General features: G+C 44.1%; 1 protein-coding gene and 1 non-coding gene across 2 annotated transcripts in view; both read right to left on the minus strand.

The window, feature by feature from the left end:
• Positions 1-18,162, minus strand: part of PRKN (parkin RBR E3 ubiquitin protein ligase) — a 1,218,605-nt gene that overhangs the window by 213,101 nt on the left and 987,342 nt on the right. The window contains exon 9 of the mRNA XM_061130058.1: positions 5,252-5,313. Within this exon, the coding sequence (XP_060986041.1) occupies positions 5,252-5,313 (62 nt within the window). The remainder of the gene's footprint in view (positions 1-5,251; positions 5,314-18,162) is intronic.
• Positions 13,171-13,242, minus strand: TRNAC-ACA (transfer RNA cysteine (anticodon ACA)). The gene has a single exon. It is a non-coding gene; the product is annotated as a tRNA-Cys (tRNA).

An 18,162-nucleotide genomic window follows, 5' to 3' on the forward strand; every position in this document is an offset into this window, starting at 1 on the left:
TGAATGACTAACGCTTTCACTTTTTCACTATCTGTTTTCTTTAGGGCCCATCTAGAACTTTGGAGTCACTCTACTTATGGACAGTGTAATATCTTTGCTAAGTAGCTTGGACTTGGTGGGTGAGGGTGGGGAGCTGAAAGGGGCTTGTTGTAAACACAAATCAGAGACAGGACCAAGAAGCTAAAGTACATGCATTGTGTTAAATTCCAAGGGGTTTTGATTGCATATTTACTTTAGGAAGGTAATGATTTACAGTGTTTAATGATTTATTTTTAATTCAGATCTCAAAAAATCAAGTGCTTATCAAATGAAATTAAAAAGGAAATACATACAAAGAATTAGATAGCTGGTAAGCATCTCTACCATCCAGTAATGAATTCAGTAATTAAGGTTTTATCAACTCTGTTTTATCAACTTTTAAGTGAACATTACACTGATTATTTTTTTTTTTTCTTTTCCATTATGCTTTTTTAAATAGGATATTGACTGTAGATCCTTGCTACTCTGATTTTAATGTCTACTTTGATGCTGCAAGTTCAGTCTATTGACGGACTGTAAATAGTACTTATATCAGAAATATTTTAGTGTAGCACTTAATATCTGCAACTTACTTCGCCATCTTATTTATTTACAAAAATCCTAAGAGATGACTGAGCATTACTCTTCCTTCTACAAACCGAGAAACCAAGTTAGAGACCAAAACGAGCTGTCCAAGGGAACTTGTAACATCATGTAAAAATTTCATTTCGTCCTGTGACGTGTAAGTTGCCTCAAGCATCCAGAGAGAGGCTGAAGGTTTCAGCCGCTCCTGGGTGAGGCTGCCCACCCCCACAGGCAGGGGTGGTGGTGTAGCTGGAACTCTCCGCTGCTCGGCAGACCTCCTGCCACCGTCTGCCCCGAGGCCACTAGGTCTTGTCCATGTGTCATCAGGATAGAAGTATCCCCGGCTGCAGTGACCTGCTTATATCAGTCACCAAAGAGATTCCTGGCTCCCTTGTCGGTTCTCCCATCTGACCCCCGACCCCACACACGGCCCCGTCCATCCCTTTTCCCTCCCGCGTCCCCCAGCTGTGCTAACTCCGGCCCCCGAGCTGGGGGAACTCAGAGTGAGTCAGCAGTAACTGCCCTTAACCCAACCTACGTACTCTCTGTGTTCTTCTCACGTCCTCCCCTCACTGACCTCGGCTTCCGCCCCAGGACAGGACTTCCGCTTCCTTCCACTTCACTTCCCCTTCCGCCCCTCACGAGTTTTCTCCACCGCTCCCTTTTGCGTCACTGTGTGGATTTTCAACATCCTCAAACGCAACAGCTTTCGCTTCTCCTTCTGGAAGCCCCCCCCCCCCCCCCCCCCCCCCAGTTGTGATGTTCAAACCATCAGGCTCTGTCGTTTCTCTTTTACAGTCGGATACCCCCAGCTCCCTCCATCTCTCTCTCCCTTCCCTGACCCATTTCTAGAAGCCCCAGTTCTTCCCTCACCAGCACTCCCTCCAAGTCTGTCCTGATGATAATTCTGGAGGGTCCCAGGGTCCACATGGGCCATCCTTTCCAAGACCCTGGCCTTTTCAAGTCCGTGCCCTCAACTTCTCCAGTCACCTTCTCTGCTCCCTTAACTCAGCCACCCTTGGGCCCTCTGCCTACCGACCTTGTCGTTGCCAATCTCCACACCACCTCCACAAAACCCTGAATCCAAAGACTCCTTGAATCCAGCGGGACCCTTAGCTGGTGGACCCTATTGCTTTTCTCCACCCCCCCTTTTCTTCCCCCTTCTCGCCTCATCCGCTGAAACCCCAGGCTCAGTTACTACACTCGCACCCATATGTCTGCCCTGATCTCCGCTGTCTCTCCTGCTTTTGTTTCACCGGGGTGGCTGGTTAAACCTGACCCTCTGCCTTTTCTGCATCTGTGCCCACAGCGGTCAGCGTGACAGAAAAAAACCCCAGGTTGATGGATCTCACTCCAAATTCACTCATTTTCTACCCTTATTCACTCCCTACCCTCCTAAATGACACTTTCACCATCCTTTCCACTCTCTGTAAAACTCTTCCCTCACTTAACTCTCAAGTGATGACTCTGTTTCCCGTGAAACAACCAGCAAAATCCTTCCCGTGTATCCGGCCCTCCCCGCTGCCACCAGGTCGAGCCGTCCCCACTTTGTCTCTGGCCAAATCTACACTCTGCTAGCTGTCGAATCAAGGATGTTGCTCCTGACATGCTCCTCTTTCCTCCGCATTATCTCCCTGCTGCGCTGCAATCATTCCCATTAGCACATAAACATGGTAATTTTTTGCCTATAAAAAAGAAAATTTTTTTGATTTCACATTCCCTATCTCCAGCTACCTCATAGCTTTGTTTTCATTGATAGCTAAATTCCAAAAAAAAATAAAATAAATAAAATAAAATAAAAAATAAAGTATCTATATTCCCTCTCTCTCATTCTTCTCCCTTTTCCACTGAACCCAATCCAGGCAGGCTTTCACCCTCACCAGTCCACTGGTCAAGGTCACAATGACCTCCAACTTATAAATCCCAGGGCTCACTTCCCATCCTTATCCAGCCTAATAGGTGCATGGCGTGGATAATCAGTCTTCCTCCCAGATACACTGTGTTCTTTTGGCTCCCAGTTTACGTGTTCCTGGATTCCTTCCCACTTTATTCGGACCACACCTTATATGTCATATGTTAAAACACTTTTTACATGAAATGAGCCTTAGATATGGTCGCTTCAGAACTCCTGTGCCCACTTGACTCTCTACCAGGGATCTCTTCCCAGACCTCACCATGATGCTTTCCTTCTTATTTTTCAAGTCTTCATGCACATAGCACCGGCCTCAGTGAGACCTTTCTTGGCCACCTTGTGTAAAATCTCAGCTCCCCCCAGCATGCACCATCCTTCTTTTTGGTTTTATTCCTCCTCCATGGCAATGATAACTGTCTAACATATGATGTGAAAGTGTTAGTCGCTCAGTCCTGTCTGACTCTTTGCGAACCCACGGACTGTAGCTCATCAGACTCCTCTGTCCAAGGGATTCTCCAGGCAAGATTGCTGGAGTGGGTAGGCATTTCCTTCTCCAGGGGAGCTTTCTGACCCAGAGATTGAACCTGGGTCTCCTACATTGAAGGCAGGTTCCTCACCATCTGAGCCACCAGGGAAGCCCAACCAAAAGGTGATGCCCCTGGGTGGGTTTGAACCACCAACCTTTTGGTGAATAACCAAATGTGCTAACTGAGTCACAGAGACATAGCAGCTCTGTTAACATATTAAATACTGAACACATTTGTGTATATATAACATGAATAGCTTTCCCCAACTAGAAGGTAAGCCTGAGAGGACTCTCTTTTTCACTTCTCTATCCCTGTAAGAATCGTATACAGCATATGAGTAGGTGCTTATTAAGTATCCGACGAATGAAAGGGAAGAAGGAAGGAAGGACTTGTGGTTTTTTAGGAAGTAAAGATCATTATTGCTGTGATGCATTATGTGGCCATTAGCACAACTGATCAGAGAAATAGTGACTTTGATTATAGCTTGATTAAATGCCTGGGAAAATGCAAAATGGCTTGAATTTTATGTAGATCTAAGGAGATGATTATAGTTGGCTTCTTTCCCTACTAATCACCCAATGATTCTAAAACAAATATGGAAACAATCTGCAAATATTGGTACAAGTTAGAAGAGAAGGTTCTATTATCTGAGCAGAAATCTCAGGGTAACAGTCAGTGATTTTTGCTTTAAGAAATCTCACGGCTTTCACAGGAAAATAGCTGTGAGGGAAAGGTGTTTTCATAAGTAGGTATGTTAGGGATCTGTTATCAGCTCTTGGAAATGCAATATCATTGATTCTGTTTGTATTTGAATAAGCATCCCTGTTTGTTATTCTGGAAATTTACAGTCTGAAAACATGAACGAGGCATATTGTAACCTGCTAATTCAGGGAGTTGGAAATGATTCCTGCTTTTCTTCCTCCCTGAGTTAATCCACTTTTTGAAATCTCATATTGGAGATGGAAAGTTCCACTTTCTGACATATACACACCAAACAAAAACTCACAAACCAAAAACCTGTTGAAAAAATTGAGATACTACACCTCTAACTACATGTTCTCTGGTCAGAGTGGGCAAAGACTGCCTTTGGGAGTAAAAATCAATAAGAGAGTACAAAATAGGTCAACCACCATGCTGTAAACTATAGGACATTTGTTGTTGTTTAGCTGCTGAGTCGTATCCAACTCTTCTGTGACCCCGTGGACTGTAACCCACCAGGCTCCTCTGTCCATGGGATTCTCCAGGCAAGAGTACTGGAGTGGGTAGCCATTTCCTTCTCCGGGGGATCTTCCCGACCCAGGGATCGAACCCATGTCTCCTGATCGGCAGGAGGATTCTTTACCACTGAGCCACCTGGGAAGCCCATAAATTATATGGCTTAAGTATTTATTTTTTTTAAATTTTATTTTAGTTTTTGGCCGCAAAGTGCAGCATGTGGGATCTTAGTTCTGTGGTCAGGGATTGAACCTGTGTCCCTGCATTGGAAGTGTGGAGTCTTAACCACTGGACTGCCAGGGAAGTCCTGACATAAGTATTTCAAGGATAACTTGACATCAGATTTAACATAATAATATGGATCCTGTAATTCCATATGAGGATTAAGAGATTTATTTCTAAGTGGTCAAAAATGTGTGTATGTGTGTATGTATACATAGGTGATATGTAGCACTCTGAATTATTAGCACATCTATTTAGAACCTGGCATATCTCACTAAGCACAACACAGCATATAAATAATCAACTTTCAATGGGCCAGCCATTGAATATCAGTCACATGTTCACACCCATTGAGAACGCAGCGGCAGAGAAGTACAGATAACACGCAAAATAGAAAATTCTGGCGAAAAGAGCTTGCACATGCCCCCACAGACATCAAACCCAGCCTGTCTGTGCTGATCGATCCCTTAGGCATAATTCCTCTCAGCACTTATTTGTTTGCTTATCGGCCACCACGCCATACCTGCTCACTGCCGTGTCCTGAGATGAAATGCTCTGGCAGGTAGCAGATGTACCAATTAATAACCTGTCGGGTCTGATGGATAAGAGAGGGAAAGCGGGTTCCCACACACAGTGCCTGCGTGGCTCCCTTCCCCATTTCAGGCATGTGGGGGGCGGTCAGGAGACACCCCCTGCCTCCCAGGAGAGAGTCTGCGTGGTTTCATTACTATCTTCCACGGCACTCGGGGCAGCCTGTGAGAGGCAGACTCACCTGCTCTTCTCCAAGAATCCTGAAGTGATGGAGCTCTTTAATCAAGGAGTTGGGACAGCCAGCTGTTGGGAAGAAGAAGAATTAATCACCGATGAGTTATTCCCATTCAGTACGGTAATGTGTTCTCACTGCAGTCACGACTGCCGGTGACCAGTATCGCTGCTGGGAAGGACACAAATGCTCACTCATAAAACATGGTCTAACCAACGACCAGACAACACACCCCACCCCCACCCCAGGGTGCTCCAGCTGCTGCCAGCCCCCCGCTGTGCTCTGGAGAAAGGAGCTGCACGTGACCCTGACCAGCTTTTTCTCCCCTCCCGATTGTGATCTGGACGTTGTGGGGCCCGAGGACACCATGCCATTTCTGCCCAGCATGTCACTTATCACGAATACAGAGCCAGGGTTTCGTGGGGCCAGAGAGGGTGAGTTGGCAGCTGTTGGTTCATTTAACTTATTTACCACCTCCAGGCGCGGCTTCTGCACGCTGAGTGAAGGATGAAGATGGGGCAGCCGGACGCCCTGTCTCCATGGGATGGGCTAGAGTTTAGAACCGCGCCTGGTTCTTCCAGGAGGCTTTGTCAAGACCCTAAAGATGCTGCTTTTCAGTTTGGAAAGGGTCTATTATGGAGTCCTGTGCCCACCACCTTCTAGTTCTGCTCAGTCAGTGAGACCCTACTCAAGCTTGATTCAGAGTCTCCTTCTTCAGTTGTTAAAAAAAAAACAAACAAACCAAAAAACAAGTAAGTGAATAAATCATGTGTGTCGTGTGTTCAGTTACTCAGTCGTGTCTGACTCTTTGTGACCCCGTGGACTGTAGCCCGCCAGGCTCCTCTGTCCATGGGATTCTCCAAGCAAGAATACTGGCGTGGGTTGCCATTTCCTACTCCAGGGGATCTTCCTGATCCAGGGCTCGAACCCATGTCTATTGCATCTCCTGCATTGGCAGGTGAACTCTTTACCACTGCACCACCTGGGAAGCCCAAATAAAGCATATCCATACATATACACATATGTGTACGAGTATATATGTCTATCTATCTGTCTCTCTACCTATGCCAGGGCATGCCAGTTCCTGTTTAAAAATGTATCCTATCTCTGTCTTTTAAATAGAATTATTCCATAGCATTAGTTTGCCATCACTAGTAACATAAACTTGGGAAACAGAATTGATAGAGAAACCTGTTTATTTGGGATCAGATCTATGGATGACATAATATGTTCCTACCTCTGTCTTTTAAATAGCATTATTCCACAGTATTAATTTGCCATCATTAATAATATAAACTCTGGAAACAGAATTGATATAGAAACCTGTTTCTTTGGGATCAGATCTATGGATGACATAATATGTTCCTATCTCTGTCTTTTAAATAGCATTATTCCACAGTATTAATTTGCCATCATTAATAATATAAACTCTGGAAACAGAATTGATATAGAGACCTGTTTCTTTGGGATCAGATCTATGGATGATGTGATATGTTGGCTTTTCTATTAAGGAAAATGGATTCTGTGAAGATGCACCTAAGCGACAGATGAAGCTGAGCTGTTTCTCTGAGTTGTTATGTGAGAAGGTGGGAGGCACTGAGGATGCTGGCCTGGGGAGGGCGGGCTGCTGGGGAGGCGCTGTCTGCAGGGGGCGAAGGAGTTATCCTCTGCAAGAGGGGCTAGATGTGTGCGTTATTCTAGAAGGCAGGATTAGAGCAAATAGATTAAACAACAGCAGGTATGCTTGGGTTCACTATGAATAAATTTCTAATTTAAAATGGAATATATTTCCTTACCAGCCGGTAACTGGAAGTTTTCAGACAGAGGCTAAATAACTATTTATGCAGAATATTTTAGAGAGGAATTTGACTTGAGTTAGTTCCAATTCTGAAACTGTGGTCACATGAAATGCTGGAACAGCGATTTAGTCTTTGTTACTATATTCAATATATATTCGTCTTTGACGTTATTGCATTTCATACTCTTGAGAAAGTGGTTCACAAATGTTCACTGAGGTAATAATTTTTAAAAAAAAATGAACAAAATGTAAACAGCAGGCAAGAAAAATAAATGGAAACCCCAAGGTGGATATTTTGGTGGAAAATCTAGTCAGTTAATTGTCATAGGCACATCCCACCTACAAGGAAGGAAAGCTAGACCCTGACGCCCGAAGAAACCCTTGAGCTGTGTTTCTCCTGCTGGAGGCCATCAAGGTTTATAGCCTGAGTTCCTTTTTAGAGGTTGGTCATTTCAGAGTTGCTATTCTGATCTAAACAATTAATAAAAGTCTATTCTGGGTCATTTGGTTGGCTGCCATTCAACCAAAAACCATTGGAGAAATTCAGCCTCCTGTCCCTTCTTGGGAACAAGGGGTCATATTTTTGTTTGGTGAAACTCATGAGGAAAGAACAGAGGTGGAAAGAATTCTGAGGACACCTTCCCAACAAGCGAGGGCCGTGTGGTTTGGTGCTGAGGATGTGAGGGGAGGGGTCACCCAGCCTGTCACCTAGGAGGAGGGGTGACAGATCGAGGTTCGCCAAGCATGGGCTCGTAGGCACTCAGGGCCCCGTCTGCACTCTAAGGACTGACTTAGTTTGGTAAGACGACAGTGCCCTCCATATGAAATTCAGAGTTAATTTGAATACTTCTGGTTTTGTGCTTTCATTTATATTTAATTTATATTTTTTCACTTGGGTCTTCTAGCTGTATAGCGCAAAAAGTTTCTACCTAAATTTATACCTAGACATAGCTAAGAAACATCATTAAAAACAGTTTCATTCAGGCTTCGAAGTTTTAGACGATTCTTTTTTCCTTTACCAGTGGTCCTTCGCATCCCTCCGACTTGAGAAAAACTGATTCGACTTATTTTAACGGCAGGCAAAATAAGACACAGAATTGAAAATCAACGTACCTTCAGAATTTGCATTCTAACTTTCTCTGAAGATGTAACTAAAAGGATTGATGTCAGTGATAGCTCAAATGTAAACATCTTGAACAGATGACTAGCTAATTACCTGAAACACCTGGTCGATGTAACAAAATATGAAAAACAAGGAGAGACGTGGCATCGAATGCGAAGAGAAGGGCTGCAAGGGGTCACGGTGTGTAAGAGCGCTGAAGGGCACCTCTCACTGTGTGCATCCCGGGGCCGCCAGCGCGGGAAGCGGACAGATGCAACGCCCGGGTGACGACGCGGTTTAAAACGAGAAATGCGAAACCTGCACGTGGAAAGCCATAGTGCAGGCAGAAAGGGGCAAGTTCGTGGAGGGGTGCAGGGGGCAAGGAGAGCAGATGAAGACCACGTGAGGACAGGCGTCAGCGGCGTAATCTGAATTCTTCCAGGCACTTCACACAGGGTCCACACATACGACAGTGGATCGCCTCTGGAAGCCACCGCTGTCTACTTGGACCACACTGTCCAATAAGTGTGTGCAGCCCTCAGCAGCCTTCATGTCCCTGTCATTCCATCTCTTGAGATAACAGCTAAGAGGCCTCTGTTAAAACATGTACATCAGATATCATGGCATCTGTCACAGGTCTTCCATCTCACCAAGAGTCAAGGCCAAGGGCCTTGGTGGCCTATGTAGGGTGCTTGGCTGCCTGGCCCTCTGTGTAGATCCTTATCCCTCTCCCGCCGAGGGTCCCGCCAGCCTGCTCTCAGTTCTGACCGCCCCAGACAGGCTGATGTCTGCAGGGCTCTGGATTTGCTGCTCCCTCTGTCCAGAAAGCTCTTGACCCTGCCATCTGCATGGAGTGGTCCCCGACTCCTTCAAGCCCTGGCTCAAATGCCCCATTCTCAGTGAGGCTTTTCAGGACCACCCCGGGTGAAACTGCAGCCTATTTTCATCCTCCCTATCCTCCGTTACTGCTGCATTTTCTTCATAGCTCTCATCACCTTCTAAACTACTTTTCTGATATAGCACTTTATTTTCTGTCTCCTGCTGCTGAAAGGCAAAGATGACAAGCGCAGGACCATTGCTTTCTCGTCACCGCTCTGTCAGCTGTGTCTAAAACACTGCCTGGTTGGATGAACTGTTCAACAGCAGCTGCCCCATGAATGAGTCATCCAAGCAGTCACTGCCCACCTAGCTTGGTAACCATGACATTTACGAGGGGCTCCTATCCACCCCTCCTCTCTTTTCACCATGGAGGCTTCAGCTCTGACCTCCAGCCCCCTATGTGCTTTGATTATCAGTTAAGTGAACTCTATCTAACCTCTAACCTCTCTCCCCAGCCTGGACCCCACATGGGAGGATGTCAGTGATGCTTAGATGTCATGACTCCTTTGTATTTTTACTGTACCTTCTTTGCCAATATCCTATCTCTAGTTCTGGGCTTCCCTTGTGGCTCAGCTGCTAATGAATCCATGTGCAATGCAGGAGATCTGGGTTCTATCCCTGGGTTGGGAAGAGCCCCTGGAGAAGGGAAAGGCTACCCACTCCAGTATTCTGGCCTGGAGAATTCCATGGACTGTATGGTCCATGGGGTCGCTAAGAGTCGGACATGACTGAGTGACTTTTACTCACTCACTATATCCAGTTCTGGGTAAACACTACCAACTGTTTTTCTTTCTCCTGTTCTAGTTCTGCCAATCACAGCTGGTGTAGCAAATAGAGGCTAGAATACCTTCCAACAGAGATTCACACCATCTGCCTGAAACTGCATCCTTGTTGAGAATGGTGCTGCAGTTCAGGGTCCACTCACTGTCAAGCCCGTGGTCCAACTTGTTCCTGTGACTTGCCTTTGGCCAGCACCCTCTCCTATCTCCCTTGGGGATTCTTCCAAATCATCACCAGCCTTCTCAATTAACCTTTAAAACTTCACTCTCAAAATAGGACCTCACCTGACCAGAAATGTAAAGCTCTGGTGGTGAAGGTGGAGATGTGGGGCCCAGGCCCCTGCAAGGAAGGCTAGTGGCCACACTGCAGGAGGACATGAGAGATGCCTTGCCCTGTCTCCAGTCTCCCTCTGCTGCACAGAGCCACCTTGCCGGAGGTCACATCTTCCACAGGACCCCCGAAGCTGCTGTCTGGGTGAGGGTGAGGTGGACCTGCCCAACCATTTTCTCCCAATACCAGCTGCTGTTGGTCGACACTGGCTCCCAAGTCTCTGCTCACGTGGCAGTTCAGCTTCTTCCTCGGCCCGACCTGGGTCTCTGCCCCTCCTTTCTTAGATGCACATCTCCATGAACATCGTGTCCTCTGTCCTCTGCTTCTGACTTGGCTGCCGGGTCGCCCTGTGGCCACTAGCAAGTGTGCATGCTAAGTCACCTCAGTCGTGTCCGAGTCTGTGCGACCCCACGGGCACTATAGCCCGCCAGGCTCCTCTGTCCACGGGATTCTCCAGGCAACAATACTGCAGTGAGTTGCCATGCTCTCCTCCAGGGGATCTTCCCAACCCAGGGATTGAACCCGCGTCTCTTATGTTGCCTACATTGGCAGGCAGGTTCTTTACCACTAGCGCCACCATCCCTGAACTTCAAGTTGTTTAGTTGCTAAGTCATGTCAGACTCTTTGTGACCCTATGGACCATAGCCCACCAGGCTCCTCTGTCCACGGGATTTTCCAGGCAAGAATCCTGGAGTGAGCTGCCATCCTCTCCAAGTTACAACTCCTCTTCCTCCTCCCCCTCTACTCCTCCAGGATATGGTTCCTCCTCCTCAAAACAAGAGTCATTTGTCATCCATCCTAACCTGTCCCCTTCAGCTCCTTATGGTTTAACTCATCATTCACTCAGTCTCCTCAAACTCTACTGCTCTGAAGCTTGTTCACTTCAAACCATATGTGTTATTCAAATCTTCCCCCTTTAAAAATTCAGCAAAAATCCAGCCTTGAGCATACAGTTACCACCCTCTTTCTTTCCTTCTCCTTCCATCCAATTTTCTCAAAAGAATAGCCTATAGCCATTGTCACCATTTGAAAATATAGCAGTTGGAGGTATGGGCTACAGAAGGGAAATATCAAAATGGGGCCTTTTAAAATAAATTCTTGTCACCATGGCCTAGTCTGAAGCTCTGGTTCTGCAACAACTAACTAGCTATATGCTCATGGATCACTTGGTTACTCTAAATGCAAATTATCAGGAATAATCACAGCTTCTACTTTAAGTAACAGTTTTGAATGTATGTGAAAGCAGGATGAAATGACCTAAGGAATTAGAATGTGAATTTATTGCTGATGATATTAATGGCATATCCATATCTATTGCTTGTTGCTGCTAATTCTTTAAAAAATTTTTTTCTATTTAAAAGGAAAGTAACTAATTGAAATAATTCCTACACAGTTTATTGTTTTAAGATATAAAGGTCAAGACTTCTTTTTTTTTCAGTTCAAACATGTAAAGGGCTTGAAAATTATGACTCCCATTCTTACAATAAGAAAAATCTGGGCAGACTGAAAGTCAACGCATTTTCTTGGCTCCATCAGAGAACGGATGTCACAGGGCAAAGAACCTCCCTGATATCTGGACAGATAGGCAAGTCCAGAAGTCACAACCCAATCTGCTTAACTGGAGTAGAAGCTGCTGGAACAATAAACCAGTAGGAATATTGAGACAGCAATTTTGATGCATGCTGTGTGTGCTAAATCGCTTCAGTTGTGTTCGACTCTGTGTGACCCTACAGCCTGTAGCCCACCAGGCTCCTCTGTCCATGGGATTCTCCAGGCAAGAATACTGGAGTGGGTTGCTGTGTCCTCCTCCATGGGATCTTCCCCACCCAGGGATCAAGCCTGCCTCTCTTTCATCTACCTACACTGGCAGGCACATTCTTTACCACTAGCACCACCTGGGAAGCGCTTTTGATGAATCTGGCATTATATAAATGGGGTCTAGACTAGTGTGAGAATCAGAAACTCCAGAGGCATGAAATCATACAGATTTTCCCGATATTTATCTGTAAGCACCCCACCATCCTCAAGGTGGGGATCCCCTTGTGGCTCTGGCAGAGGGAGGGGAAGAGTAAGCATTGTGAAAAATGTCCAGAGCTTTCTCCATAGCAAACGTCTGCCCTCCAAGGGAAGGACTTTGCTAGCACCTTACCCTGCAGCCATGAGAGAGGGGGCATTCCTCCAACTCCAGTCTGTCTCACTGAAGAGGGAAAGAACAGTCTACGGGAATCAGGGCCTCAAGGATATAGACTGAGAATGCTACCTATAGGGGAGGCAGTAGGAGGCAGGGGAAAAAGAAAAAAAAAAAATCCCTGTACCACTGGAGAAGCACTTGGGAGACTATAGACCCAAGAAGCAGGTCCACAGGAAGACTGAGATTTGATCAGAAGATCACTGTCACCACCACACCACATTAACCTTACCACCATACCAGTTAGCCTTTAATAACATAATGGTGGGTGGTAGCTGAAAGAGTTTTAAGACATGGATTCTCTCTGAGAAGGAGTGGTTAGCTCACAGTCAGGAATGGAGACAAAAATCAAGAAAACTAGAGGAATCTGGAATGTCTGGCATCTTCAGCTACAGCAAACATTAAACACTTAAACACAAGCTCAATCCTTGTTGATCGACATATATCCTCACATTAAAGGCCTACATCAGCTCCTATTACATGTAGAACATGTCCAACTTTCAGCAAATAATTACTAGTCATGTCAAAAGGCAAGAAAAACACACTCTGAAGAGAAAAACCAAGTGTCAGAATCTGACTCAGGTATGATATAGATGTTGGAATTATCTAACAAGGAGCTGAAAACAACTATGATTAAGATGTTAAGGACTCTAATGGAAGAAGTAGACAAAACACAGATGAATAATGCAGGCAGAAATGCAAAATCTCTTAAAAGAAAGAAAGTGAAGTTGCTCAGTTGTGTCCGACTCTTTGCAACACCCTGGACTGGACTGTAGCCTACCAGGTTCCTCTGTCCATGGGATTTTCCAGGCAAGAGTACTGGAGTGGGTTGCCATTTCCTTCTCCAGATCTTCCCTACCCAGGGATTGAACCCGGGTCTCTTGCATTGTAGGCAGACGCTTTACCATCTAAGCCACCAGGGAAGTAAAAAAAATCTCTTAAGAAGGTGTCAAAAGGACATGCAAGAAATGAAAAGGTGTAACAGAAATGAAGAATTTCTTTGATGGGCTGTCAACAACTTGACATGACAAGAAAGAATAAGTAAATTTGAAGATTGAAACTCAAGCTAAAATCAGAAAGAATGAAAAAAGAAGAGAATATTCAAAAGCTGTAGGACAAAAATAACATACACATAATTTAAGTACTAGAAAGAGAAGAAAAAGAGAACAGAGCAGAAGAAATATTCAAAGTAACACAGACTGAGAACTTTCTAAGATTAAGGACAGATACCAAACCGCTGGTGCAGGAAACTCATAGAATATCAAAGTGAAAGTGAAAGTTGCTCAGTCCTGTCCGACTCTTTGCAACCCCATGGACTATACAGTCCATGAAATTCTCCAGGCCAGAATACTGGAATGGGCAGCCTTTCCCTTCTCCAGGGGATCTTCCCAACCCAGAGATCGAACCCAGGTCTCCCACATTGCAGGCGGATTCTTTACCAGCCACAAGGGAAGAATACTGTGAATGAAAAGTGCATATAAAACCAAGAATATGTGAAGAACAGACACATACATCACGACAGAGTCCTTCCCCACATGCCTGGAGAGAGGTAACCATCACCCACCAAAGATGTGTTCATTTTCTTGGTTATCCTCCACTCTCCTCTCTCCCTCAGTGGGCGGGTTCCACCCTCGCTTTACCGACATGTGACTGTGGAGGTGCTCTCAGCTCCAGCAGGGCTCACCCTCCCCCAGCCCAGGTGCCAGGCCCAGTAGGAAGTGAGAAACAGTGGGGAAGCAAGAAGAGAAGGAGAAGAAGGGCCCTTTCTTCTCTACCACTGACCAGCTCTATCATCTTGCGTCCAAGAGGCTGTGTTAGCTCTAAAGCTTTCAGTTTCTACTTGAAGAAAGGAGAGTAAGAATACATAACTTACGGGGTTGTTGTGAATGATGTGTGTGTGTATCTATATGTTTGTATGTATTATCTAATACAGTTCATTGTACACAGTAGGAACTTAATGAATGGCAGTTGCTATTTTGACAGTCTCTGGAATACGAGGGACTCGTGAGACTGTACTTGAAATGTTGTTCTGTTGCTGTCCCAGAGATACCTTTTTCATCAAATATTCAATATTTAGAGGCTGATTTTGCTAAAGGAGTCCAATATCCAGTTGCTAATTAAGATTTATTATGACAATGTACCAAAAGACAATAGATAAGCAAAGATACTCATACATCCTTGATCATCTATATATATGTATAGGTACATATGATCAGATCATATATGCTTAGAAAACTATGGCAAGTATACATTTAAGACTTTAAGTGTGTGGCCTTTTTATTAAGTCATTATTCTCATTTATTCACTACAATCATCTAAAATGATTAATAAGCATCTTGATATCTTCATTCACGTCATGGCAAATAGATGTGGAAACAATGAAACAGTGACAGACTATTTTCTTAGGCTCCAAATCACTGAAGATGGTGACTGCAGCCATGAAATTAAAAGACGCTTGATCCTTGGAAGAAAAGCTATGACCAACCTAGACAGCATATTAAAAAGCAGAGACACTACTTTGATGACAAAAGTCCATCGAGTCAAAGCTATGATTTTTCCAGTAGTCATGCATGGATGTGAGAGTTGGACCATAAAGAAAGGTGAGTGCCAAAGAATTGATGTTTTTGAACTGTGGAGTTGGAGAAGACTCTTGAGAGTCCTTGGACTGTAAGGAGATCAGATCAGTCAATCCTAAAGGAAATCAATCCTGAGTATTCATTGGAAGGACTGATGCTGAAGCTGAAGCTTCAATACTTTGGCCACCTGATGCGAAGAACTGATTCATTGGAAAAGACCCTGATGCTGGGAAAGATTGAAGGCAGGAGAAGGGGACGACAGAGGACGAGATGGTTGGATGGCATCACCGACTCGATGGACATGAGTTTGAGCAACCTCCAGAAGTTGGTGATGAACAGGAGGCCTGGCGTGCTGCAGTCCATGGGTGGCAGAGAGTTGGACATCACTGACCCACTGAACTGAACTGATATTTTCATTTGATATCATAAAGCTTTATGACAAGTTTTTACCTTTGAACTAACTGGAAATTAAAAAAAAATCCTCACTAGTCATTTCAAAGTGCACGCTTTACATATCTATACTTACAAGGTCAATTAATAGAGTCAATAATGCATATAACTTAAACCACAGATCCTCAAGCACCTCCACTTATCCAAATGTGCAAAACGAAACTAACTCAAATTTCCGACAAAAGGGACAGTTAGCAACTACTTAATCTACCTTCTGTTTAGCTTCTCGAGTCAGCCATAACACATAGTAAGGGCATCACTTGAGTATACAATCAACAGATGGATGATTATGGCAAACAAGCTGTGGTTTAAAAACAAATATTCCACAAAGATGTCAAAGAAGAGAACTGACGACTCCTAATTCTGTTTAACCAGAGCTGAATCTGTTTTTTACTGTGGGGAAGAGTGGGCCCTCTGTTTTCTACTTGTAGTTTTTTTGTAGTATTCAAGGTTACGTGTCTTTCATAACCCAGGTTGTAAGTGAAGTAAATGACAGAGCTGAGTAACAGACAATTCCAATTCCCAGACTATGCACTGAAAACTACTTTCTGCCTTGTGAGTGTGGTTTAACGAAAACAGATGTTAGACTTGTATATAGAAACGCCACACATTCAGGATCTTATATACTACATTATTTTAACCCTCAAACTAATAAGATCAGTCTGATTAACTTGAGTGCACTTCCTGTGTTTGGGGGGAGAAAATATACTACTTTAGAGACATCAAAAATCTAAACAACAAAGTACAAAAGCAAAACAGAATTTCAGAGGTTAAATGTGTTCCTCATGAAAGTGAAAGTGAAAGTCACTCAGTCGTGTCCAACTCTTTGTGACCCCAAGGACTTACACAGTCCATGGAATTCTCCAGGCCAGAATACTGCAGTGGGTAGCCTTTCCCTTCTGCAGGGGATCTTTCCAACCCAGGAATTGAACCCAAGTCTCCTGCACTGCAGGTGGATTCTTAGCCAGTTGAACCACAAGGGAAGCCCAAGAATTCTGGAGTGGGTAGCCTATCCCTTCTTCAGGGGATCTCCTGACCCAGGAATCAAACCAGGGTCTCCTATATTGCAGGCGGATTCTTTACCAACTGAGCTATCAGGGAAGTCTGTAGTGACTTAAGGGAAAAAAACCAACAACAACAAAACAAGAAGATACTATGAAAATGAGACAGAAAAGAACAAACCTGCCTCCATAATGAATCTATTTCTTTGTGCTCTGTTGCCTGTGCTGAGTCTGCAACTGTTGTGAACGAATGTTGCCTACAGCCTGAAATACACAGGATAGCCCATTTTCAAGGCTCTGACCTTCAGAGGCATAATACTTTTCCATTTCATATAGAGAAAAAAGTTACAGAACATTTGTCTTGCTGTTGGTATCTAAGAGCACTGTGACCAGTGTGACCAATGTGGACAACTGCCAGCGCAAAGAATTATGGCGCCAAAAAGTTTGCAACAACCAGTCATACTCCCAATCCTTTTAGGATTAAAGAAGCCTGGATTCTAACTCGAGTAAGATGGTTCTTTGGGACACGAGCCCACCATCTTCTCAATCTGCTAACTTTCTCAATAAAGCTGCTATTCCTTGCCCCACAACATTGTTCCCTGATTTATTGCCCTGTTGAGTGGTGAGCAGTACAGCTTGAACTTGGTAACAAACATGGGTTCTCTTTGGGGGTACAGCCAGTTGGTACAGTTTTACTGTATATCATCATACTCCTGAAAAAAGGTAGCACATTCAACTTAAGTGTGCTGGTGCACATATAAAGCTCGTATGGATGACAAATAATTGAATTGATTTAAAGAGCTTTTTGAGGGGCCCATAGTTACAGCACCTGGCACAAGTTCCATTCAGTATAATTGTAATTATTTGTTAATATCTCTGTTTTTCCCACCCTGAATACAGGTTCCACGCAGACAGGGGCTTGCTCACTGCTTTATCTAGGACCTCAGAATAAGCACAGTGTCCAGCACAAGGACAGACTCAGTAAATCATACTTGCTGAGTGAATAAATGAATTAAGGGGGAAAGTCATTGCCTTTGGGTTTCATGAACAAGAGCATTGGGAAATAAGTGACTATACAAGCCTGTACAGCATAATTTAAGGGCCTTTTAGTGAAAGTCTACTTGCTCTAGGCACAAGATTGAATTTTTAAACACAAAATATGTATACCACTATTCAAACAAGACAGAGTTTTTTTTTTTTTTTTTTTTAAAGTTTCATTTCCTACTGGTCTTGTCAAAATAAAAGTGATTTTCAGCAAGAGTTGAGCTTTCCTTTTCATGGGAGACAGAGGCCAGGTCTGCTGAGTTGGTTCAGATTGGGGCCACTCTGATAGGCAATAACTCAGACCATTGTGGGAATGTCAGAATATTTTCCTTAAGACAGTCATGCAATTGGCAAATACAATCTGATTATTTTGTATATACCAATGACAGTCAGATCTAATTCTTAGATTTTATGGACTTGCTGGCATTTAATTTCTTCAATGATTAAAAACAGATTTATGTAAAACATAGTCATATATTAAAGAACAAAAGTATCTTAGTTTTTAAAGAGCTATTAGTGATTACTCTCTCTAGACCAACCTCCCTCTTGGTACAGAATTCCCTTCTATAACACTTCTGACAGCTACGTTTTAGACTCTGACTCAAGATTTCCAGTGACAGGGATAAGAGAATCAGAGAATCAGTGAAAGAATTCCATCCTAATAATGAAACATTCTTGTTGTTAGAAGAATCTTTCTAGATAATAGCTCTAGATTTGTGATAGAGATCATATTGAATCCCTTTCTCTCCTGCAGCAAATGCCTGAAGTAATC

The sequence above is a fragment of the Dama dama genome, chromosome 26 (genome assembly GCF_033118175.1).
Source record: "Dama dama isolate Ldn47 chromosome 26, ASM3311817v1, whole genome shotgun sequence".
Lineage (NCBI taxonomy): Eukaryota > Metazoa > Chordata > Mammalia > Artiodactyla > Cervidae > Dama > Dama dama.